This window comes from Abramis brama (genome assembly GCF_963993115.1).
Source record: "Abramis brama genome assembly, chromosome: 6".
Lineage (NCBI taxonomy): Eukaryota > Metazoa > Chordata > Actinopteri > Cypriniformes > Leuciscidae > Abramis > Abramis brama.
The window spans coordinates 12,718,711-12,742,754 of record NC_139968.1 but is presented as its reverse complement, the minus strand read 5'-3'; the positions used below and the strand labels follow the sequence as shown (position 1 = coordinate 12,742,754).

At 40.7% G+C, this 24,044-nt stretch overlaps 1 protein-coding gene across 4 annotated transcripts; it reads left to right on the top strand.

Annotated features, from left to right (window-relative positions):
- Positions 1–2,393: 2,393 nt before the first annotated feature.
- mxi1 (max interactor 1, dimerization protein) lies at positions 2,394–22,274 on the top strand. 4 transcript variants are annotated; one of them, XM_084117219.1, is made up of 6 exons: positions 2,394–2,713; positions 5,030–5,132; positions 8,130–8,159; positions 17,369–17,483; positions 18,560–18,749; positions 18,934–22,274. In XM_084117219.1, the coding sequence occupies exons 1-6, from the start codon at positions 2,488–2,490 to the stop codon at positions 19,092–19,094; spliced, it is 825 nt and encodes a 274-aa protein (XP_083973345.1). In that variant the 5' UTR covers positions 2,394–2,487; the 3' UTR covers positions 19,095–22,274. The 4 variants fall into 4 exon arrangements, with proteins under 4 accessions (XP_083973345.1, XP_083973344.1, XP_083973346.1 ...); XM_084117218.1 differs by having other exon boundaries at positions 2,395–2,713; positions 18,931–22,274; XM_084117220.1 differs by lacking the exon at positions 2,394–2,713 and adding an exon at positions 4,420–4,875 and having other exon boundaries at positions 18,931–22,274.
- The last annotated feature ends 1,770 nt before the right edge of the window (positions 22,275–24,044 follow it).

Sequence of the window (24,044 nt, the reverse complement as noted above, 5' to 3'; positions counted from 1 at the left end):
GAACTCAACCCACTCCGCCCTCCCTGTAAGCCGAAGGGAGCCTTTGAAACATATTCCACTCTTGATAATGATGTTTCAGTGCTTCTGTCAGCCATGAGTGGAGGTGTGGGCATGTGGATTTTGGCCTTTCAAGGTTTCTTTTTGCCAGAATCACTCATAACCTATAAGAGAGACCAGTCAGTCTGTATATATGCGTATTAAGAGGGTATTCAAATTAAATGTGCTATCATGAGGAATTTTTTTTACCTTTAAGTGCATCTCAAAGGCTCTGGATCAGCACTACTTGAAGCACGCAAAATTCTTTAAACATTGCAACAGTTGAGATGTTTTCACATTCTGTGGTGCCTTTTTTGTAAAACAAATTAAGCATATAACAAATTATAATAAGTACAAAATGTAAAAATATTAGTGCTGTCAAAATTGTTAAAATACCCGTCTCGGCGAGTATTCTCATGAACATAGTGGGTTATGTTTTAAGTGAACGTAAAAACAGTTGAGAAAGAAATCGGATGTGCATCATTATATCGGATCCATGCATTCGCTCTTAAAGTGACAGCAGCCTATAAATACCTGATGCAGACTCTCATTAACGTAAGCAAACAACAAAACATAGCTTAACCAAAGATGGATCTTTGTTAATATTTAATTTATACAGTGAACACTATAGTGTTATTTAACATTTATGCCTAATTATTACATTTCTATACCTGAATACACTAGTTAGACCTTACATTATGTGTGCCTTGGTTGTGTTGAATGTACATTTGTTCTTAGTTTATTACTGACTGTTCACTTGCCCATTAATCTAACAAAAATGTGTGTGTGTGTGTGTGTGTATATATATACACACACACACACACACACACAAACTGAACAAAATTTCAAAGCCAACACTTTTGTTTTTCCCCCATTTTTCATGAGCTGAACTCAAAGATCTAAGACTTTTTCTATTTACACAAAAGGCCTATTTCTCTCAAATATTGTTCACAAATCTGTCTAAATCTGTGTTAGTGAACACTTCTCTCTTAGATGTTCTCTTCACGGATGAATGCCAGTTTTCACTGTACAGGGCAGATGTCAGACATCGTGCATGGTGTCGTGTGGGTGAGCGGTTAGCTGATGTCAACGTTGTTGTGTTGCACTGCGTGAGGCAAATGGTGGTCACACCAGATACTGACTGGTTTTCGTTCATTTTGTTCAGTGTATATATCTGAGAGAAACGCTGTGAAATATGTTTTGACTGGAAATGACTTTGGCGACGACCTACAGCCAATGAGAAAGCAAGATACAGGGCAAGGGAAAGTCCGGGGGGGAGGAGTCATAGATCTGCAACAAAACATAACCAAAGCATGACTTCTGCAAGCAGCCATTATCTTTCTCATATTCTTTTTTACTGCAAATAACTTGTATCGCAAGCTTCTTGCAGACTGCCATTTTTAACAGGAATAAATCCAATCTCACGCGTGATCTAACAATACTTCCTGTATCACTTCTCGCGTGTGTTTGGTTGTGAAATGTAATTTGTAGACCAGACAGAGTTGTCTGTGATTCTTCCAATTGAAATGTGTAATGTTTCACCCTTTGTCGCCGATCCGTCGTGAATAAATGGTAGGCTACCCCAGAAAGTCGTTTAGTGTGAGAAGAACAGCGATCCTGCAGTGTGTACCCGGCATAAGAGGTTTACAGTACTCTGTAATGCGAAACTTCTTTGCATGAGCTTGCGTTTCCAGTCTCCCACATTCGTATGCATATGAATGGAAGTCAATGGAACGAAAAGTGTAGCGTGACCACATCTTAAATCGGGTGTGACCAAAACCTAGACTGCTATTCAAACCAGTATTGACTAATTTCAATTTGTTAGAGCCATATCACTGTGCCCTACCCGTAACGTAGCGTTATTTTTGTGGCATAGCAATGCTCAGTATGTCCGAGGCTATTACGAGTATTTTGAAGGCTGTCCCGATTTCAGAAAATCAGCTATTATAAAATGTAATATCTTGTGAGGCTTAAATACTCTAAATAACTCCAACTCTAAAATATAATGGTTGCTTTTCTGAATTGAGATGGCCTTAATGATGAAACAAAGCATATATCTTGCAATTTAAATGTGCGTTATTCTTCTTATTTTGTGTGTAGTAGCCTACATGTGCTCTGTAAGTTGGTGTTTTCAATGTAGAGCAACCATTGGTTCCATATAGGAACGTTGTATTTGCTTAAAAGTAAATTAACTGTTTATGTTTCTCTCATATTGTATGAAACTATTTTTAGGAAGGCACGAGTCCGCGTCGATGACGTCATGGCTCGGGGGGTCGGGTCGCTGTGTGGACGTGACAGGCGAGCCCGGGCGGCGCTAGGACCCGGGAATGTCTAAGTGCTTTATCTCCTCATCCATTGCATTCATTTATTCTGTAGATCCAAAGAGCGCAGCACAGCACAGTAACTCTCATACAGTTTCAATTCCAACCATATTCGCTGCACGGGAACAAAATGGTGAGAAGTGAGAGAGAGAAACGAAGAGAGGAGGTGAAGGCCGAAGACTTATTTTTGGAGTCCGAAACATCTTTGGATCAGCAAGATTTTGAGATGTCTACTTGTCCTTTCAATGACGTTTTCAACTCCACAGACTCTTCCATGATAAACACTTTCCTGAAAAACGTACAAGTTTTACTGGAGGCTGCCAGTTACATTGAGAGCGCCGAGAGAAAAGATGGAAGTAAGTAAAATAATAGTGCACTTATGAGTGATTTTTGACTGATTTGCGTATTGCAGAGAAACTGTTTCATTGTCAATAGACTCAGACAACAAAGGATTGAGTTCATCGAAGAAGTAGACAAGGAACATGTGCATTGTATCCCGACATATGATGCACAGCCACAATGCTTTTAAAGGATCAAGTTTCCAAAATGTAAAAGGAGCCCTTTTCATATTTTAACATATTTTGATTATGCATATAATCCTCTAATGCAGGTACTTAAATTATTTGGGTTGATTTCAGAGCTGTTTTTATCTGCACAAAGTGATATAATGTCAAATTTCACATGTTCATGTATTATTTCATGCGTCAGAGACACAAAGCAGGGGAATAATTCCCTCTGCAGCACTTAATGTCCCACATCGCACACTGACTGTCCCGAGCTGGCATGCACTGTCATATGGGGCAGTTCAGAGTCTGGCATTGTTCGGCAGTGAGACATGCCAGGCTGTTTGCCACCTTTCTCTTTCTCTCGAGGAACATAAACAAGTAAATAAATAAATAAATAACATTTGCTGGCACAATACACACACTGACGTCACCTCTTAGGCTACTGTGGTACAGCACCATATAACTCCATCACGCGCGTATAATTGTGTGTGTATTATGACTCATTATCAAAAAATGCACATCGTACTAATAAATGCATTTGATCATATGACGCTGTTTTTGTTTGAGCATTTAATTGTGCTTTGTTCAGATTGGAAATTGTAAGAAAAATATCTTCGCACCCCACGTTTTACATTATTAGCATACATTTTAAATGTAACTTATAAGACTAATCGTGTCTGAATATAAACTTAAATAGTATAATGATAAGTTTAATAAGCACTTTGGGAACAATAGAATTTGTTTATGCTTTCACCAACTCGCTCCAATAGATCGTCCGATTAACATTCATTGCGATTTAAAGAGAACCCGAATCATATGGGGGTAAATCTGACATTTTATATGCAGACTGCTATATCTACTTCAAAAGAGTTCTCAAAATTGCCTTCCTGTTTCTTAGGGGGGTGTGTTCACATGACATCCACATGGCGCACTTTGCGCTGATCTGATTGGTCAGAGCTTGTTGCGTTGGCGAACGCTTACAAGAGCCTCTGACCAATCACAGAGCTGTGGGGCTATGATGTCATATGTTGCTGGGCCTGGCTTAAACGAGACTGGAAGTGAGGGATTGTGGGAGTTGAAGTGCGCTGTTTCCAAACTGGAATAGAGCATTAAAACATAATTTTTTTTAAAGCGTTAATATGGCATGTAACACGCATAACGCAGATGGAATTGCCCTGCATGTTACATGCTTATTAATGAATTAATAATAATAAATAAATGGATACATGAAATATTGATTTGAGTTATTGTGTCATTAGCCTAGACTGCACTGCTAACGTTAGTATGTAGGGTTTCAGTATATATATATATATATATATATAGGTATTTTTTACTCTTGTTTGCTAGAAAATGCTATATATTCATTAGGAAGACTTTCTCGTGTATAAATGTGCCCAATAGGAAATAATCTTTGAGTTAATATTAAGAACAGAGTAACTATCTAAGCAAGGTTATTCTTTTAATATGTATCAGCAGGACTTTAAATCAGACTGTCGTTTGCGAGTTAAAGGGCCGGTTTGGTGAATGACTCAATTTCCCACAATGCCCTGCGCCGAGGTCTCTATCCGCTCAGCTGTTAAAACAGTAGGTAAACAAACTGAGGGAGGAGAAAAGAGCGCAACACCAGGGACTTCGCAGGCTGGGCTCTCGGGGACTCTTTTGTACCTGTTTCTATTGATTTTATACACTTTATACTCGACTGTTTTCCTAAAGCACTTTTACTATTTTGATATTCAGGCGTCGGATGTTTTATTTTTGTTTGATTTCCGGTAAACCAGCTTGTTAACAGTGAAGGAAATACCTCGAGTCGACGGTTCAGCAAATAGAAACAAGAATACAAAGTGAATATTTGAAGGATTATTCAATGCTTGGTCTTGCTGCGCGACAGCTGTCATCGTGATCACACATCAGGAAACACAACAACATCCATATATTTATTCAAACGATGACTGCTGTGCTGAATATACAGACATTACTGGAAGCAGCCGAATATATAGAAAGGAGAGAAAGAGGTACATGATATTTGATGGTTATATATCACGTTATAGCATGACAACTGTCGTGTCGTACGGATCAACGTGTGTTTTTAAAGTGTGAGGGGTGTTTAAAGGGACTTGACCCGATTGGGATGTGGTGTGACTCGTTTCTCTGCGGTGTCTTTTTCAGAGTGTGAACACGGATATGCCTCGACCTTTCCGTCTATTCAGCACTCCAGCTACCAGAGACAAAGGAAATTCCGAAATAAAAAGTGCAACAACAACCACAACAGGTAAGCACATGATCTGACTCTCCACGTCCACGAGAAAGCAGAATACACACTCTGCTGGAGAAACGCCAGGGAGAGACGTGTGCATAGCTCACACTGCTATGACATCTGTCCGGACTGCATGATATATATACGGCCTTGCTTGAATTATTGCTGCTGTATTTTCTTAAGCATTTCCTATTTGACTTTTTAACAGCTTCTGGATCGGTTTTGTTACGTTTAAAAGCAGGATACACTTTTAAATGCATTATGTCTGATGCACTTTGCTATATGTATGCATACATATATATGTTATAAAGCGTGCTGTATGATTATTATTGTTATTATTAATGTTTGTTGTGTAGTTTTGGGGGAGGGGAGCTCTCATCAGCTGATTGTCAAACGGGACTCTTGCTGCAGAGCTGAGGTTAGGGACCGTGCGAAAACTCACGTCCTGTTTTCGCCTTTGGTCGACATGGGGTTTCATTTTGTCTGAACCGAAAGTTTGTAATTTTCGGTTTATTTCAACCCGTAATCGCTTAATATCCGCTAAATATTCCGTTAGACCAAAAAAAATCCAGTTTTTGAATGTGTCTGTTATAAGAAGAGTGTTTTATTTTTTTTACCGGACCCTTGAACACACACGGCTCTTATTTACAGCAACTGTTGTGGCTGCCAAGGTGAACAGCCTGAGGCGTATTTATTAAATGCTATTTCCACGTTATTCTCCTTCTAAAACATGATTTGGAAAATTATCGCCGACCTTTTCCCGTTAAATGTCGATTTAATGAACGAAACAAATCGAAAAAGTTGCAGGCGCTTTAATCCGTCCATTAACAGAAGCTTTTGCTGAATCCCGTGCACGCGACACAACAACAACAACAACAAAAAACATGATATTGAGATATGATTTACTAGATTTTAAAATGCCCAAAATGAGTCTAGGTAGTCAGCTTATCAAAAATGACTAGGTAGTTCACTATAATGCGTTTAAGTTATCTTTCCACGTTATTCTCCTTCTAAAACATGTTTTGGAAAATGATGACCAGGCATTTTTTTTTTGCTAAATGTCGATTTAATGGAAAACAAATTTACATTTATACAGTAACAGGCGTTTCAATCTGTTTATTAAAAGACAGTTTTGTTGAATCACGAAAATGGTGCTATGATGCCAAATATCAGTTATCTTGGTATAGGTTTTTTTTTTTTTTTTTTTTTTTTGAGATGCCCTAAAATTTCATCTAGCTAGTCAGCTGACTAGGTTTTGTGGTGGCCAAAAATGCCAGCTGGCTTGGCAGTTCACTATAAAGCAGACACAATTCATTTGAAAGGTTATATTCTCTTTATTAAATTATCTTTCCATGTTATTCTCCTTTTAAAACATGTTTTGGAAAATTACCAACAGTCATTTTCCGCTAATTGTCGATTTAATGACAATAAAACGAGTTGAAAATACAGTAACAGGCATTTTAAACAGTCAGCTGACTAGGTTTTGAGGTGGCCAAAAATGCCAACTGGGTCGGTAGCTCGCTGGGTTTCGAGATGCTCAGAATATCTGTTTCTGTGGGCATTTTACCAGGTTTTTGTGATGATCAAAAATGCCATCTAGGTGAGCAGGGTTTCGAGACACTGTGTGCGTGTTATTGTGTTTAGGGTGAGTGCCGTCTGTTTCGTTTCACTGCACATCAGACATCTTGATGACTGATCTCAGGTCTGTGTTACTGTACACAAAGCAAACAGTGATGGAGGGAATGTAAGGGAAACACTATCTGATCATCTGGCATGCATGTATGGAGGTGATTCGGTAGACTGACCCGAGGAGAGCTATCCAGGCCACTTCAGGTGGAAAGATTGTGATGAAAAATACTTTTCCACACATGTCAAAAACAAACCTGGGGCCATCCCCGTTTTTCTTTGTTTTGTCTGCCTAGGGCAACACACAGTTTCGTCACAAAGATTGTCACGCTTATGCTGTGAATTTAAAATTACGAATACACTAGTATACACTGAAACAAAAAAATAATACGTTAAGTTTACACAGCACAATGCAGGGCGTTATTCAAACACCTGTAATAAAAAAAAAACCCCTCATATTTACACAGTATATTTGCCTCTGTTTTTACAGACTTTCCTTATCACACAAAATCAAGAGCTGTGAAAACACAGTCATACTGTTAATAAGTCTTTTCCTCCCTCGCTCCGTTCCTCCTCCCCACTGAGCACACAAGCATCTTCCCGTGTGAAGCGGCGATACCATAAGGTCAGCTGCAGGATGCCAGAAAACACGCTCTTGGTATTAATAGTCGCCAATAAAAGGAAGTGGTCACGTGACCCACGGAGAAGTAGGGCTTCGCTGCAGCCACGTCTTTGCAGCTCCTGCAACGGCATTGCCATGCACCAGTTTGTCCGGCCATTTAGTGCTTTGGAAAAGCTTTCAGCGTGTTGCCACACAAAGAGCCTCTTAGGGGGACGGCTGATTCACTTTACATTATTAACATAACACTGACTCGTGCTCTCAGAGAGGGCGAGAGAGAGAGCGTCCACTGGCACTCACTCATTGTACGAGGAGGAGAGCTCTCTCACGTGCTCACATATACAGGGTGGTCATTGTGCGCGCGTTTCTATGCTCTGCACACTTAATTTCTCTGTCTTTTCGCTGCAAACAAAGAGTTGCAGTGACATGTGGGTCATCTAGAGGAGCCTTTATAATTCCATCTGAAGCCACTGGATTGGTTGTGATGGGGGAGCTGGTTCATCCCTCCAATAAAGATTAATTAGTAAATCCAGTGGAACCTTTAATGACGCATGGCCTTGTTCTTCACGAGCGGCCAAGCTTTTTTTCCTCTCGCACGTTCTCTGATCTCACGACGAGAGCTGACGTTTAATTCGGGAGCCAAGTGCTTGAGAAATAAGCTTGTTTATGATGAGGGTTGTGATAAAAACCTTTAGTGCACTTAATGCCCAACAGACTCACAAACAAGTTGAAGTTTGCTCATTCATTTCTTCTGCTTTGTTTTATAGGTCCACGCACAATGAGCTGGAGAAAAATCGGTAAGTACGATTTTTACGTTTCTTTTCTTTTCTTTCCATTTTAAGGCTAACTGACATTGCACCGATAGATGTCAACAGATAAGTTCATTAGGTTTGGTGAAATCGGTGTGTTAACCCTGTTGTCATTGCAGTGCGCTTGTTTACACTGATTGAACATGTTCAGTCTGCGTTTGTCAGGTTGTGGAAAGTCTGAGAAGTGACTCACTGTAATCTGGTGATTGTTGCCGTTGGTCGGCGTCTGACGTGGCAATGATTGAGAATTTCACAAGACAGACTCAAACTTGCATTAGCCTCATGAGCACCACGACTCAAACTTGTGCAATAATTGACCACAATAGGTAAAAATTATTAGTAAAAAAAGGTAAGGAGCTGCGATACAATATCATATCAATATTTGAGCCCCAATATGAGAACATTTGCTTTAGATCAGAGGTCTAGCTCAGTCCTACAGAGTTTAGCTCCAACCCTGTGCCGACACACAAACCTGTAGGTTTTAAAATAAGCCTGAAGGACTTAATTAGCTGGATCAGGTGCATTTAATGAGGGTTGAAGCTAGACTCTGCAGGGCTGTGGCTGTCCATGAACTGGGTTTGACACCCCTGCTTTAGATCCTTAGGGTACGTCTACACGATATACTAAAAACGGAAACGTTTTTCCTTTGCTTTTTTCACATACAGACGACAACGCTGTCAAAACGATCCCCGTTCACAAGGATCTGTGAAAACGACTAAAAACGCTGTGTTATGTATGGCAAGCCAGTAGTTGGCAATGTCACTTTGGAAAGAAACATTTAATATCTATAGTCTGTACACGTAATACGCATGACGCCACCCTTTTGTACAAATTTGCTTTTTTGACGACCCAAATATCTGTTTCAAAAACTTGCACTTTGAAACCCGTTTTCAAAAGCTTGCGTTTTCAGGCCCCCAAAACGCTGTTGTCGTGTAAATGAACTGCCAAAATGCATACATTTTCAGTTTTAGTCAAAGTTTGGTAGGCTGTGTTGTGATTGAAAACAGTAACGTATTGCAATCTTTTATTTGCAGTCTAAATTGGGCGTTTGTGGTTTGAGTGCTTTGCATAATTGAGGAGCACGGCGCCTGTAAGTGTCAGTAAAAACAATGTGAGGGAACTGCGTACATTCCAGGTTTGTCATACCAGGAAAAGACAGCAACACTGTAAAAATACTTAGAAATGAGACTATATATAAGTTATATAATAGTGGTCTTTCCCAAAAATATTAATGCGAAGGTGTAATTAAAAATTGTGATTCTGTGATCACTCTAAATTGTAATGTACACACATGCATTTTCTGCAAAGCTGCTGTGAAAAGCGCTATACAAATATATGTGAATTTAATTGATTCTTGATTGTAAGGAAATTAATACAGTGAAATATCGCAGTGCTTTAAAATATAATTTTTTCCGTCACTTCAAGTATGGAAACTACTCTTAAAATTCATAAAATATGAAATCATAACATTACATAAGGCTAACAGAAAGCTGAAGAACAGTCCTACAGTTGTCCCAGCAGCAACAGGTAACTAAAAGTGAAAGTAAGTGGTGACCCAATTCTTCTAATCTAAGGGCATTCCCTCTCCTCGTGGCTCGGCCACCCCTCGGCCCTAAACAACTACTGGAGCCACAGTTTCAGATTACTAGCCAGAGTGCAGGGAGACGACAGAAACAAGAGACACAAACAAATGTCCTATCTTTCACAATGCCAGTTGCATAATAGGAAGAAAATGCACAAAAGGAAGCTAGTTATTACGGTAGGTGTACATTATTAAGAGGATACAAGTGTTATTTCTTTGAAATTACCCATACCTATGGGTGGAGTTTTCTTTGAAATCACCAGCCATGTGTGGCGTGAGCGTTTACAGACAACTGTATGTTTTAGTCTCACGAGTTCTTATCTGATAGTCATTAGACGGCGGGGCCTGCTGTTTAGGCACTGCACGCGAGTACTGAGGCTCCACTTCAAAGACTCAAAATAACTCTTGTCTAGACGAGCAGCAGCAGCAACTTCTTTGTGACCCTCTATCTGAAAACCTGGAGATCTATGAACTTGCCTTAAGCACAGCCTACTCATGGAGTGTCACGTTTATTCGCTTGCCAGCCATTTTGGTTGGGACATGGTAAGACGTGTTGGGCAAAGTGAACAAAGGCTACTGGTGGACCAGAACACAGTTTTAGTTCAAATAGTTTTGAGTACACCATACTTATGTGTGCTTGAAAATAGCCTCATCTCCTCCCAGACCAGCTGTGTTTCTCAGATAATGTCTACACATGAGAAGGGTTGTCACTGCGCCGGCACGGGGTTGTATGGGTTTGGGGCAGATAAAGATGCCAGGGCTTGTCGGACAGCCTTTAGTGTCAGCACAAATAAATATTACACAACACATCATGACGATGTCAGCAACCACACCCAGCACTAAACCATATTTCCCCTGACTCCACATTACCATTGTCTATTACAGTTCTCGACGACTGGACACCCATCATTTTTATTTTGCTAAATAAATATGTCCCTTTTAGCTTGTGATGCACCACGATACTTTGAAATGGTCGTACGGATGCACAAGGGGGACGGTTTCCTGCTTGCCAAAGCGCTACTGCAGTCACGAGTGGCAAGCGGTTGCCATTTCGTGGTTGCCATTTCGCGTCAGACATCACATATACTTTCTGTTTGATGAACATGTAAGATAGCTCACATTGTTTTTGAATGTCAGAAAGGAAGAGGAAGGAGATGAAAGCCTTTGACCGCATTCCGGCTTCTCGCAACCCGCGACACATATACAGATAACATGTGTGTGCATATAAGCATGCCGCCTTTTGATCTTATGATGCCTTTGAACAAATGTGGTGAGCCTCAACTTCCTGAACTTGGGTTAGGTTGCAGAGTTCGGATGTCAAAATATATTATGTGCTGAGGAAGATGTCAAATTGAACAATCACTGATTTAATTTCCTATTATAGGTGTCATGTTGTTGTTAATTATTGGGTACATGCAAGTGAGGGTGTTTGGCTGTGTGTTAAGCATGTTGTTGTGGTTGTGTGGGCCGTGGTGTGTTTGACAGTGAGAATGCAAAGGCTCAGGAATAAAGCTGCCAAGCTGGCTTACTGAAAATAGACCAACGGTCCTAAGAAAAGATATTTTCAAAACGTAGAGGAGCCCGGGCTGATTGGCTACAACACTCTTCCACCCACAATGAGAATTATGAGGAATAAAGTGCGTGTAGAAGATGTCAAGGTGTGCTCTTCAAGAACTTGCTGTCGACGACCTTATGTGTTTTCCTTCCTGTGTTCTAAGGAAGATGGGGGTCAGAACATTCCGCTTCCCCTGGGAATTCCGGAAACCCTCTGGAAGGGAAGCCAGAACTGGCTGTTCTCGCTGACCTGATGCCTTGTAAGCTTTTCTTGGCCAGCAAAAGCAGCTTAGGAAGTGTGATCTTTGGTCAAGTAAGCAATGCATACTCGCACACGTGCCAGGGCATGTTCGCAACGCACACGTAGACACACACTCATGCTATGGAAGGTTGACAAAGCTCTGGGTGTTTTTGGTGAGTCAGGAAGGACACACACCCCGTGGCAGTCTTCAAGTTCTGTCGGAAGGGTATAGCAGAGGACATTTGAGATTCGGAGGCCACTAAAGCTCTGCCTTGCCCCACATTTACTGTGTTCTGTAAAAGAACACTGTGTTTCATTGCATAAACACACAAATACAACATGCATGGCTACTAGTGGGTAATGTTGCAGAAACAACACAAACAGACCCACATCATTGATGGCACTGTGAACCTTGCTATACAACAACACCGAACATTTTTAGACTCATCCTTACTAACACAAACAAATTCTTGAATTACAGGCTGAAATCTAGAAACATTCCGGAGTGGCATAATCAGTTGGATCAGCAACACCCTTAAAACCTGATAATAATGTTTGTATGATTAGTTTCGACATTGTGTCAAAGTATGACTGTTTGCAGGCCTCGATGTTGAAACCTAACAGTCAAGATAGGGGCAGGGACCAATTGTAATTGCTTAACAACTGGTGAATGAAAAACCCATTATTGGGCAAACTACTTATTGAAATATTGGGGACACGTGTCCTCCTCTATGTATATGGTGGTTTTTGCCGTGGGGCATACCACAGATTGTCATATATTGAGTTCTGCTTGGCCTATGGAATCACCATGGCAAGCTGGACAAAGCCACACTATCCACCCATCCAATTGGTGGAGCCCTTGAAGGTCATCCAATCATAACCAGCCACATTGATCTGCACCCTTTCTTTGTGTGTCATGGCCTTTGATCTGATTACGGAAGAGTCCTATGGCTGTTTGCCCTTCCACCACCGCTGTGTTTATTTTTTGTGTTTGGATTAGGCATCCTTCCGGGGAAGTAAAGTGGATTGAGTGGATTTGCTGAGAGAGAGCGAGAGAGTGGTGTCATTCAAACATCTGGTGACATTTCTGTTTTCTGATTTCGTCTCGTTTGTTTTTGGGATCACCTCACATTTTTATTAGATTACCCAAAGTGTGCTCTGGCCTATTGAAATACGTGTAATAGAGAGCCATATAATAGAGAATCTGTGTTTTTCATGTACATGGCCATCTGCAGGAGCTTTAGGGATGGGGGCAGCGGTCACATGACTACACACATAAACACTGTGGGGTCTGCTGGTCTGGGCTGTGTGGAGCAGATTACAGCTCAGCACGTGTGAACTAATCCAAGTGTTACTGATGGTCCAGAGCAGGCCTTGCTCCTCCACAGCTGTTACTGTCTGAGTTTGTATGTGCTTCTTTATTTCCCTATGATCTTTAGCCATCACTCTGCCAGTAGTCCATTACTGTACATGTGTTTAATCAGGGGTGCAACAGAGGTATATCCTCGGCCCTATGTAATTGACATTCTGTCCTCCTACTAGGGATGAGTCCCAATGTTCAACTAGTTGCCCAACAACCGACTAGACGATTGGAAGTGACAAGATTATTCACATATTTCATTTGTTTGTTTTTAGTTTTGATATTTTTAGGGATAGCTCTATAATTAGCATGCTTTGCCTTAGTTTGTTAGACTGTTAATAGAATAAGTTGTGTCTTTAAATTAATCTTCTTTAAAGTAATGTCTTACACATTCAGAAGATTGACTTTGGCAATTGCAGTTCATCTCACTCAGTTTTTTTGTGCATCCCACCACAAGAATTGCATGAAGTTAAAATTAGTCCAACTTGTAAAAAGCCTTCTTGAAACCCTTGCAGTCAATTCCCATTACGTTGACTACTAGTCAGTCGACTTGCTTTTTAGGCAACCCCACCCACTAGTTGATATTGAAAATATGTATTTTTGCACGTCCACCCCCCTTTGTGTGTCGTACTACAGTAAGCTGTCATTGGTTCATGGCTCAAAGGCTTCTTTGTTTGCGAGCATGTTTACATATAGTGCTGTCACAGTGTCTGTCTGTACTGTATTTCAACCACTATCTCTCTTCCTCCCACCTCTTTATTCATCTCTTTTCATTCTCTCCATCCTGACTTACCCCCACCTTCTAACTTTACATCTGTAACCATCTCTTCCTCCTTCTCCCTCCCTCGCTTTCTACCCACATTTGTAGGTTGCTTTTATTCCCAGCATGAGTGTATGTCGCTTTTAGGTTGGTATCTCTTTAATGTCATGCTGCTAGCGTAGCTGTTCGTCCAGTTTTCGGGCAGATTACACGCGAACGGAAGACTAGCAGCAATAATGGCCTTCCATCTGTGTGTGTTTACGTGGTGGGGGAGGATAGCGCGCTCGTTTAATCTGAGAGCTGTTCGAGAGCTTGGGACTGTTACTGATATGACGGGAACACGTCTTCATGCTCACTCGTTATGAAATCATAATAAAAGCATGAGGCCAGACCTTTAAATAAAACAAGGCTTAAACAAGCTGGTAACCCAGATGAAGCTGTCAGTCCCACTGTATTGATCAGATCCAAACTAGGGCTTGAGATCCCAGAGCCTGTTCTCGCTCCATAATCTGTGCACTGGTGTGCAATAACCCAGCCATGTGACCTTACGCTCCAAAGGCATCATGTGAGGCATTAGATAAAAACATGCTATCAAAGGGGAATCTGTAGGTAAAACCTTGCCTTTTGTAGAGCGCATGCATTGCTGTATGGAACCTCCATTTCTTGCATTTCTTATCAGTGCAGATTTATGTTTGCTGCACAGAGGTGCTGTTTCTGCGTGGGAAACGTGAGATTTCCTGCTGTGGATGAAGCAATACACAAATATATACGTATAGTTGACAAGTAGCCAGGCCTACACACAATCAGCACATTTTATCATGCTGATTGAGAGGGGAAAATATGCACGTAATTTTGTGTTCTTGATGCAGATTACAATTTGAGGATGTGTCAGAATCATGTCCCCCTTGTGACCTTGACTTATTAACAAGTTATTAACATGTCAAGCCCGTGACATCAATGCAAACACCATTCATTATTTACCAATAGACCAAGCAGAATCTGGGACGAGCATGTGTTTCTTTTCACCCCCTAATAAATTCCCCCAGCACACCGTTGTTTCTCAGCCTTACTGTTGCCCAAATTCACATTGTCCATCCGTTCATCCGTATGTGTCTAACATTCATGTTATTTTACACAATTAAATGCAACCAACATTTCAAGATCGTGACACCCGTGACTATGAGCCCGTGTGAGTCATTTAAAGGGCATGTGAAGATGTTTTGGATAATACAATTCTTGCTCTGGGTGTAAGAGAGAACAAGTCTGAACATGTTCAACCTTAAGGGGCACGTTTGATATGAGTTATTATTAAACTTGTGAGTTGTAGTGAGCTCTCTATATGACTAATGCAGAGGAGTGTAAAATGTGGCGTATTTACCAGAGCCAGATCTTGAACAGACTCAGCTTGCAGCTTTGAAGCATAGATTCTGCACACCCACGATTATCAAGGGTCATTCGTTTACGGTTTGAAAACCAAATGAACTGCCTATAGATGCAGCATTTGAAGGAATAATAGTTCACTCGTTTTAGTCAAATTAAAATGGTTCACTGTAAAAAAGTTGGTGCCTTAAATTAAGTACAATAAACTTGGATGTTTAAGTCATTTCAACTTGGATTACACTTGTTGAATCTTGATTGAAATTGAAATTTCTTAACTTATTTCGATGAGTTAAAGCAATGCAAAAACATATTTTGTCATAACTTATTGATCATGTTATTTTTTTATTCTGTTCTTTGTGGAGAATGCGATTGCAGAATGCATTGCGACAATGACTAGAAGAAAAATTGAATTAATTTTAAGTCAGTTTCCCTTGCAAAGGACTTTGCGTTTGAGTCTGTTCATGTAGTGCTACAAATCAACCACGTTCCATGACTGTTCACTCTTAAAAATAAAAAGAGGGTTTTCTTAGCAATGCCATAGTGTTTGTTTCCCCAAAGAACAGTTAAAGTTAATGTTACATAACTTTGCTGTGCATGTATTGCTGTAAGTTATTCATAGTAACTGAAACACACCTAAGTTTAAATAGACCTTTTTACATACGTCATGTGTGTTTTTGCTTTGTTTCAGTTTTGTTTTCTTATGTTGTGCAATGGGTCTTTTCAAGTATCACAGAAACTAAAGTGTATTATGTGTGACGTCATAATTAGGTCTTGTTGTTTACCTTCGAGACGACAGGCCTAGCGATGGTTGTTTGGCACGGTCTCTGTCTGGCGACTGAATTGAAGTCATTTATCATGCCACACACACCCTAAAGCAAACACGCACATATATACAACCTTCCCAGCACGCACTGCTTGTGTGTGTGATGTGACGCCCGTCATGTCTGGAGACAGATGATATGGGGGATAGCGTGAGAAGTCTTTTAGAGACATTTGGGTTACATGTGGTTGCCATGCCAATGGGGTTGTAGGGCAAAATTGGTGTAGACGAACTGGAGGCCTGGTGCAGTAATTTGTGCGAGCTACAAGTCAGCCTAAAATACCATTCTGTCACCTATAGCCATAAATGCACCAGGTTGATCAATCAATGTCCACTGAAGGCAGATAGAGGAACGTCTGCAATGAGTGTGTGTGTGTGTGTGTGTGTGAGACTGCTGTCCAGATAACAGTGCCCTCTCTGTGGTGCTCAGACACGGCGATAAGGCTTGTGATAAATCTACCGCCATTGTCACAGGCTAGACAGACTGTATATGTGAAAGAAAGAGAGCAGCCGTCTTCATTGCTGATAAGGAGGAATCCAAACGGAATTAGAGTTGAAAAGCCTCAATAACACAATTAGAGACACACTCTTTGATACCGATCACCCATGCGCAAGCACACTCATGCCCGTATGCGCTCGTAAAATGTAGACAGAGCGTCTGCTTGTGTTTTTATTTCATGATTGTATGTATCATTGATAATTATTTGAAGTAGATTTTATTATTCATGTTCATTTTGATTTTAAATTTTTATCAATTTAGTTGTTTTTGTCATTTTTAGTTAAAATTGGAAATGAGAAATGGTTACTTAGTTTTTTATATTCAGTTCAATCATGAAACTCTAGTTTTAGCATAGCATGTTAATGAATATGGCAGTGTTTATGTATTTGGTCTTTGGTCTTCATGCAGTGCCAGATATGCTGATTTATACATAAATCCTGTAGCTGATCTAGTCAGGTGGAGCTGGGGAGGAGGAGGGCCTCAAATGAACACTGATGGCGCACTGCAGGACTAGGTTACAGCAAACACTGAACCAAACTATTTAAATGTTGAGCAAGCAATCTCATTGGCTGTAGGATCAGCAGAGGCCAATCAGCTTGTGCCATGCGGTTATGATCAGATTGCATGTAAAGGACCATCAGCATGCGCCCTCTAGAGTTTCAGGACTGAACTAGATATATAATGTTTATTTTATTTAATTAATTATTTTTGTATGACTTTAGTTTGCGATAATGACCCTGTTGAGCGTATAGAGTGAATACTGCAGGTCACCTCTATGTCAGAAAGGAGATGATTACAGCTTCAAGCATTTTGTTTTCTTAGAATGTAATCTTTAAGTAGTCTGTGGGTGTGGGTGTGTGTGTGGTTTGTGTTTAAGGTACAGAATGAGGTGTTGTCTTGTAAGCTTTTGATCTAACCACACACGCACAGCAAGTTCATTGCATTGTTTCAGGGTGTGTGCATGTGTGTATGAGGCTGACCTTTGTTTTGTCTTGTTTCAGGCGAGCCCACCTCCGCTTGTGTCTGGAGCGATTGAAGTCCCTCATCCCGCTGGGACCAGACTGCAGCCGTCACACCACTCTGGGACTCCTCAACAAGGCCAAATCACACATAAAGGTAAACACACTTGTGAGGAGCTCCCATGGTTGTCTGTTGCTCCTACATTAAGCAAATAAGAGCTATGGCCCAGCTGTTTACCCACATGCCCATGGTGCTCATGTGGGAAATATGAGTTCGAATTTGGCTCACTACATTTACTCTCGCCTTGTGATTTCCTGTCCACCGTAAACCAGGAAAAGTGGTAAAAGCGGAAGTAAATATAATTGCTATCCCCTTAGTGATTGTTAAGCGTAGCCAAAAACAAGCTGACTCATTGAGGCCTTTATATATGTGTATCTGATCTGAAACTCATTAACCACTAGCCATAATGTACAAGATCACACCTAAGATACTCACATTATTAACATCCGCACATTTAAACAGCCACTACACCTTAAAAAGAGCACGCCGCTTCCTGTGAATAGAGCCACATCCCTTAATGGGACGCGTTAGTTTCTATCCCTTAAGAGCTTTATTGTTAAACACATGTCATGCACTACAGACAGAGACTTTCTATTGTTGGAAATATGTAGATGATCATATCCTTTTATTTTCACTTTGAGGTCTTACTGGTTTTCCCCTTCATAACAGGTTAAGCTGTCCCGACCAGTTATGTGTGTGTGCGCACGTGTGTGTGTTTGCGCTTTTAGCTGGGGGTCATGCTGTATTGTTCTAGGGTAATATATTATAAGGTCACAGAGGTCATGTGTGGAGGCGTTATTGATCCGAACTGGGTTCAGAACTGTAGTAAACAAATCCATCAGTCACATGAGCTCGACAAACACACACCTCTTTAAATAATCCCATCCCTTCCGGATGCTTTATGTAGCATGATGTTAATCAGGTTATCTAAAACTTTGTAGTAACTAGTGGTTAGTGCTCTTGAGGTCAACACGGGTTTGAATCTGGCTTGCAACATTTTCCAATCCAGTGGTGATAAGGGAAAAAGTAAATTAAAGCTCTTGTAGTGCCGAATGTGTCTTTGCTTATGCGTTAGCTGTAATAACCATTGATTACAGCGTGAATTCTTTTGTATGAGTCGTTAGGGTTTTTCAGTAATTATCCGTGAGTCACCGTTCTTTGTCTTCCCACAGAAACTGGAGGAAGCGGAGCGCAAGTCAGCGTACCAGTTGGATAATTTGGAGCGAGAGCAGCGTCACCTCCAGAGGCGCCTGGACCTGCTGCGGGGCGGTGGGGGGGTGCTGGAGGGCGAGAGGGTGCGCACTGACAGCGTGGGCTCCACCCTCTGCTCCGAGAGATCCGACCGCTCCGACTCAGACCAGGGTACCAGCTCCATGTTAATCATCTGTTATCTATCTATCTATCTATCTATCTATCTATCTATCTAATGCCAAGCTAGATACCGTCAACACTTCATGTGACATACCTGATGTCATGCAATGAAAACGTTGTCTGACTCTCTCTCTCTCTCTCTCTCTCTCTCTCTCTCTCTCTGTGGGCACAGAAGAGATGGAGGTGGACGTGGAGAGCACAGAGTTCTCCAATGGAGAGCTGGACAGCATCAGCACCGCCAGCACCAGCGATCTGGACGACCACAGCAGTCTACAGAGCACTGCCAGCGACGAGGGCTACTCCTCCTGCAGCATCAAACTGGCCTTCAGCTCATAAAACCAGCTCCCCTTTACACACTCACACACTCAAACACACACACAGTATCCCAGTCCCTTTCCCTCCTCAACCAATCAGAGACTTTTAAGTCAGGTGACCAGAACACCACCCGCCCTATAGAATGCCTGATTTACTGTTTTAAGTTTGTGAATGTATCTGAGAGAATATGAATGAGATGGAAACAATCTGTGATTGTGATTCAATTAGATGGTTTTATCCCCGAATAAGATATTTTTCTGATAATTGTCAGTGTCTAAATCCCCTTTTTCCAAAAGGAAAGCTAAGATGTATAAAAAAAAAGATGTAAATTTTTAATTCAAACCTCTTGATTGTCAACTCCCTTCATGAATGGGTTGTGAACTGGTCACTAGGGGAAACTATTCAACTAAACTCATCCAAATTGGACCACCTGTGAAGCGAAACTCCATATCAACACAAGAAGTCCCAAACCTGTTGATTTCCTTTCCACCCGGTCTAATGGTTCTAACGTCGCTGCTCTACGGCGACGAGGACTGTCATTGGTGCTACGTGACAAAACCAATAAAGCAGAAAGATCTACTGCATTCATCAAAGACAGCGGCAAACAACTATCCCATGGCTGTGGGAAATTTTTGGTGCATTTAAACCGTGGATCCACTTTCCACGCTGCAGCTAAAACCCAGCGATCTTGCACTCGACTGCATAGAGCCCTCCGTAGAACTGGCGCCACGTCAGAGAAATATCCACCCCTGTGTTTAACTAGATGTCTCTCCTGGCAGAAATAAGCAATAAACTTGTGTAGTCGGATCAACACATTAGCACTCCTACTCTTGAGACACAAAGCTTGTGTCCGTCCAAAAGAGCAACGCCAACTTGCTCGGTTTGTTTTGTACATAAATGCGATAGTTTAATAAATTAAAGTTAAAATAAAAACTGAGTTGAAAAAAAAAAAGGTAGTTGCCCATGGGTAGAAATTGCCTCTGTTGCTGTATGTCTTGTGTTATGTGCATTTTAAATTATATTTTTGCAAAGATTGACTATCTTCCTCCTGAGAGTCTTTTGTGGTGGCATGGACAGTATTATTTGTTCATTATGCTGGATGAAACGCAAGTAGTTTCAATTCTGTGGCCGCCCAAGGAATTATACGACTTTCTTTAAAACAAGAAAACCAACACGCTGAAGTACTTAAAATTGGACATCACACACAAGAACGAGTGAGCGCAGGCAGTGTGGACCTCTGTAGAAGGTATGCTAACTCTGAGTGGCGTTAAATATTTATTGTTTTGAAGCTGAAAGGCATTCCACTACTAGTATCGTGTGCTGTGGACGTGGAGTGAGCGGCGCGTGTGCGTCAAACGGTGCTTTCACACTGGCAGCTTAGTTCAAAACGGGACACGGTTCGTGTAAAATTGGTGATGTGAAAGCTGTCATTCGGACTCCTGAGCGCACCGGGGTGCTGAACCCAAGACTACCTGAAGGAGGCGCTCGAAGGAGTTCGGTTGCAACTCAAAGCAAAGTAACCTGGTGCTCAACATAAGGGATTACTGTGGTGATGGTTTACCTTGGATACGAGCGAGAGTTGGTGCAAATGAGTGGCTCACAATCTGCTGTCTCCTCAAAAGAGTCCAGCCGCCTTCATGTGACACACATAGCCTACAGTAAACCCAAGTGTCCTTCACTCTGGTGCGCTTAATAGTACCAAATTAATAAAAAACACAATGTATTGTTCGCATCCTGTTTTCTATCCTGCGCTGTGCACGTTTGTGATGACGTATGATGCTAGAATCATTGATAGAGTAGAATCAAGTGTGAACTAGAATATAATGTTGCGCTCCAAATGGGTAAAAAATAATAATTTTGCTTCAGGTGCAAAAAAGCCCAAAGGATAATTATAAACAAGCAAGAAAATTGCGTACCGCACACAAATTCAGTCCAGACTAAAGAAGGTCTAGCAAAAAAAAATATTTTTTTTAATTGAATGGTGCAAAAAAGTGCATTCGAATTAAAAGCTAGACACGATTCACGTGTGAATCAAGTGTGAAACCAGTTCAACGCTACGGGTTGCAAACGCAGCAAACGCCCCAGTGTGAAAGCATCCAAACTCGGCACGAAGCGCTTCAAGCTCTTGCTTCCCGCTGTACTGTATGTTAAACCTTTTTTTTTCTTTCTTTCTTCACTTTATTTTGTGTGGGAAAAAGTCGTATTTATTTACTTTCCTTGATCCGAAATCGTAGGTTAAAAAGGTTAACTTATTTTGTCCCTCAGATCTATGATCATTCCCGTTCTGTTCCCTAGTTCTGTCCTAAAACCGTAAACTCTCCCCATCTGTGATATTTTATTTTTACTTTATTTTTTTCTCCCTCAAACGCAGAGCTGCTTTTTAGTGCATATTAAAGCCAAGACTAATTTGTAATCATTCTGCCTGAAATGGAGCAGCGCGGACATCTGCTAGGTGTCCCGATCCAGCATCAAACCAAATGCTTTTGGATGCTGATATGTGTGGAGTAGTTCTACTCACCCCTGTTCAGAGAGTTTTAGTGTTGACTGTATTAGTCGGGTGTAAATTCTTTGTGTTAGAACTATTTTGTTCGTGCGGAGGAACGTCACTCTGACGTTCGCACGTTCGATGGAGTCGAATTCAAATCGGTGCTTTATCAACACCAGGCCAAACCACAGACGAGAACCTTTATCGTCGTCCTCCGCCTGAGGACACACTGCTTTTTTTCTTTCTTTTATTGTCTCTCCTTCTCATTTATATTGTTTTATTGGTTTATGATATATCTGCACTATTTAAAGCCAGGGCCCATTCTGAGAAATCCCAGTGCTTTTTTCGTTTCGTTTTGTTTTATTTAATTTATTTTCCGAAGAGAATGGACCGTGATATTTTGAGGCCACCGTGCCGATCCAGGCCCCGTATTAAACGACACTTCCAAGAGAAATGGTGCTGGTCTGGGATCAGCTCTCCCACGTCTCTGATCTCAGTCGCTCCGGAGGAACAGAGAAATGCTAAGCGGATCCTGAAACGGCATCTGTGTTTTGTCAAGGGACTCTGGGAAATGGGGTCTGTTAAAGGCGAAGCTTTTCCACCCTGGAAGGACAAGGTCCCGATGAACTTGTGGCCATTCTTTGTAAACATGCACTCTGATTCTAGCTGTGAGTTAAATGCAATACTTACAATAAACACCAAGATTGTCAAAAAAAGATCAGGAAATGCCTCGTGTTTATGTTTATTTTCTTCTTTAGTTATGTAAATCTTTGTAGGCCACACATTAAATGGAAAACAGAAAATCGGTTGTAACTTAAGAGTCTACAATATTTTATGAACATTTTTATAATGTTCCAGTAGTAATCATAATAATTTCCAGTAGCCTGGGCTACTATTTGAGTGTGTAGCACTTAAATATGCTATTCATAATTATAATTTAAGTAACACACTAATAAAGAATCATTTCATTTTCCAAAACGAAATAATGAACTATTTTCAGAAAATAGGCTACGTGCCATTTCGTCTAGCGGTTTATGCAGCTGCAGTTTTGGTGTCGTGAGGTCAGTATACAAATGAATCCCTTTTCATTTGGCGCCATCTAGAGGCCAAACTTGGTATATTGCTTTCTGTTCCGCACCCATAGAAACTTTAATGGAGCATTTTTTTTTAAATAATCTTTTTTTATTATTTATTTTTATTTGTATTATTACAAGATGAATTTTCTAATATAATGTTAATAGCCTACTATCTCAAAACAAACACTGATTGAATCAATCCCGTCATTGATACAATTGTATGTATTATTTATTCTCTGCTGCCCTCTGCTGGTCATTCATGATAGTTCAGAGTTGTTCTAGGTACTTTAACATATCTGTTGTTATAAAACGGGGTATTTCAAATTATTCAACATTTCTTAAGTTTGTGTATTTCATCTTGAAAAGACTTTGAATGGAATCAGAAATCATATTGAAGTGTTTAAATCAAAACAACAACACGTGTCCAGTATCAGGTATAATTTCATGTGCTTTGCAGCTTAGAGTGAAATGTTTTAGAATACTAAATCATTTTAAGGAAATTTGCTCTGATATCACATAGATAGACATATCATCACATATTGATATCACATAAAAATGTCATATGGTGTAACTTGGGTTTGCTCCAGGTGTTAACAGTGATTACTTTAGATTAAGTCACCGGGTTTTAGCGTCAGGGACCCCTATGGGACCTCGTGAAACGTAAAGAAGAGCGCCTCCTGCAAGGTGTGTGTGTGTGTGTGTGTGTTCAGCAGCGGCGCCCAGGATCGTTTACTACTGTTTGCAAAGACTCACCTACACTATTTACATTATACGTTTCATACTACAAAGCACAAAGAAATACCGCCGTATTATGTGTTTTTGAACATACCTTAGATTAAAGGGCATGACTATGGTAACCTATTACTTATGTAAATACCATTTACCATTACCATTGTGTTTCTCTTATTGGCCTATTTAGCTGATCCAGCCATGGAACAAACAAAACAAAAGCCCTGAAAATTGATAAAAGAACACATAGTATACAGACACTTGATATTTAATTGTATTAGCTGATTTAACTTATAGTTGATTGCATTTTATATTTACTTACAATAAAACGTTTGTTATGTGTTTGCAATATGTGTTTTTTCTCGTTTTTATGCACTTTGGCCTGAGTTCTTGTTGCATTCACAGCACTGTTCTGGCCAGCAGGGGTCACCAGCGCGTGGCGTTTCGAACCCTTTAAAACAGTGAATTATTTTGCAAAGCAATTGGTTCAATTGATTCAAAGCTTTGAAAAGCTTCATTTCTAATATCACTACTAAAAACGTCTCATGATTCTAGCATTTATTGCTGAGGAGTGTTGGCATGTCATGCTTTTGCTGTAGAAAGCGCTGTCTTCAGTGTTGCCAATGTGGCAGGATGGCCTATTACCCCTCCTAATTTTGTAATTTGAGGTTTGGCCAATGG

What these genes read in the sequence shown, in the direction of transcription:
- mxi1 (XM_084117218.1), top strand. Translation starts at nt 2,488, where the DNA reads ATGGTGAGAAGTGAGAGAGAGAAACGAAGAGAGGAGGTGAAGGCCGAA. An exon ending in TGCAACAACAACCACAACAG is followed by an intron (nt 5,133 to 8,129) that starts GTAAGCACATGA and finishes TTTGTTTTATAG; the next exon opens with GTCCACGCACAATGAGCTGG. An exon ending in AATGAGCTGGAGAAAAATCG is followed by an intron (nt 8,160 to 17,368) that starts GTAAGTACGATT and finishes GTCTTGTTTCAG; the next exon opens with GCGAGCCCACCTCCGCTTGT.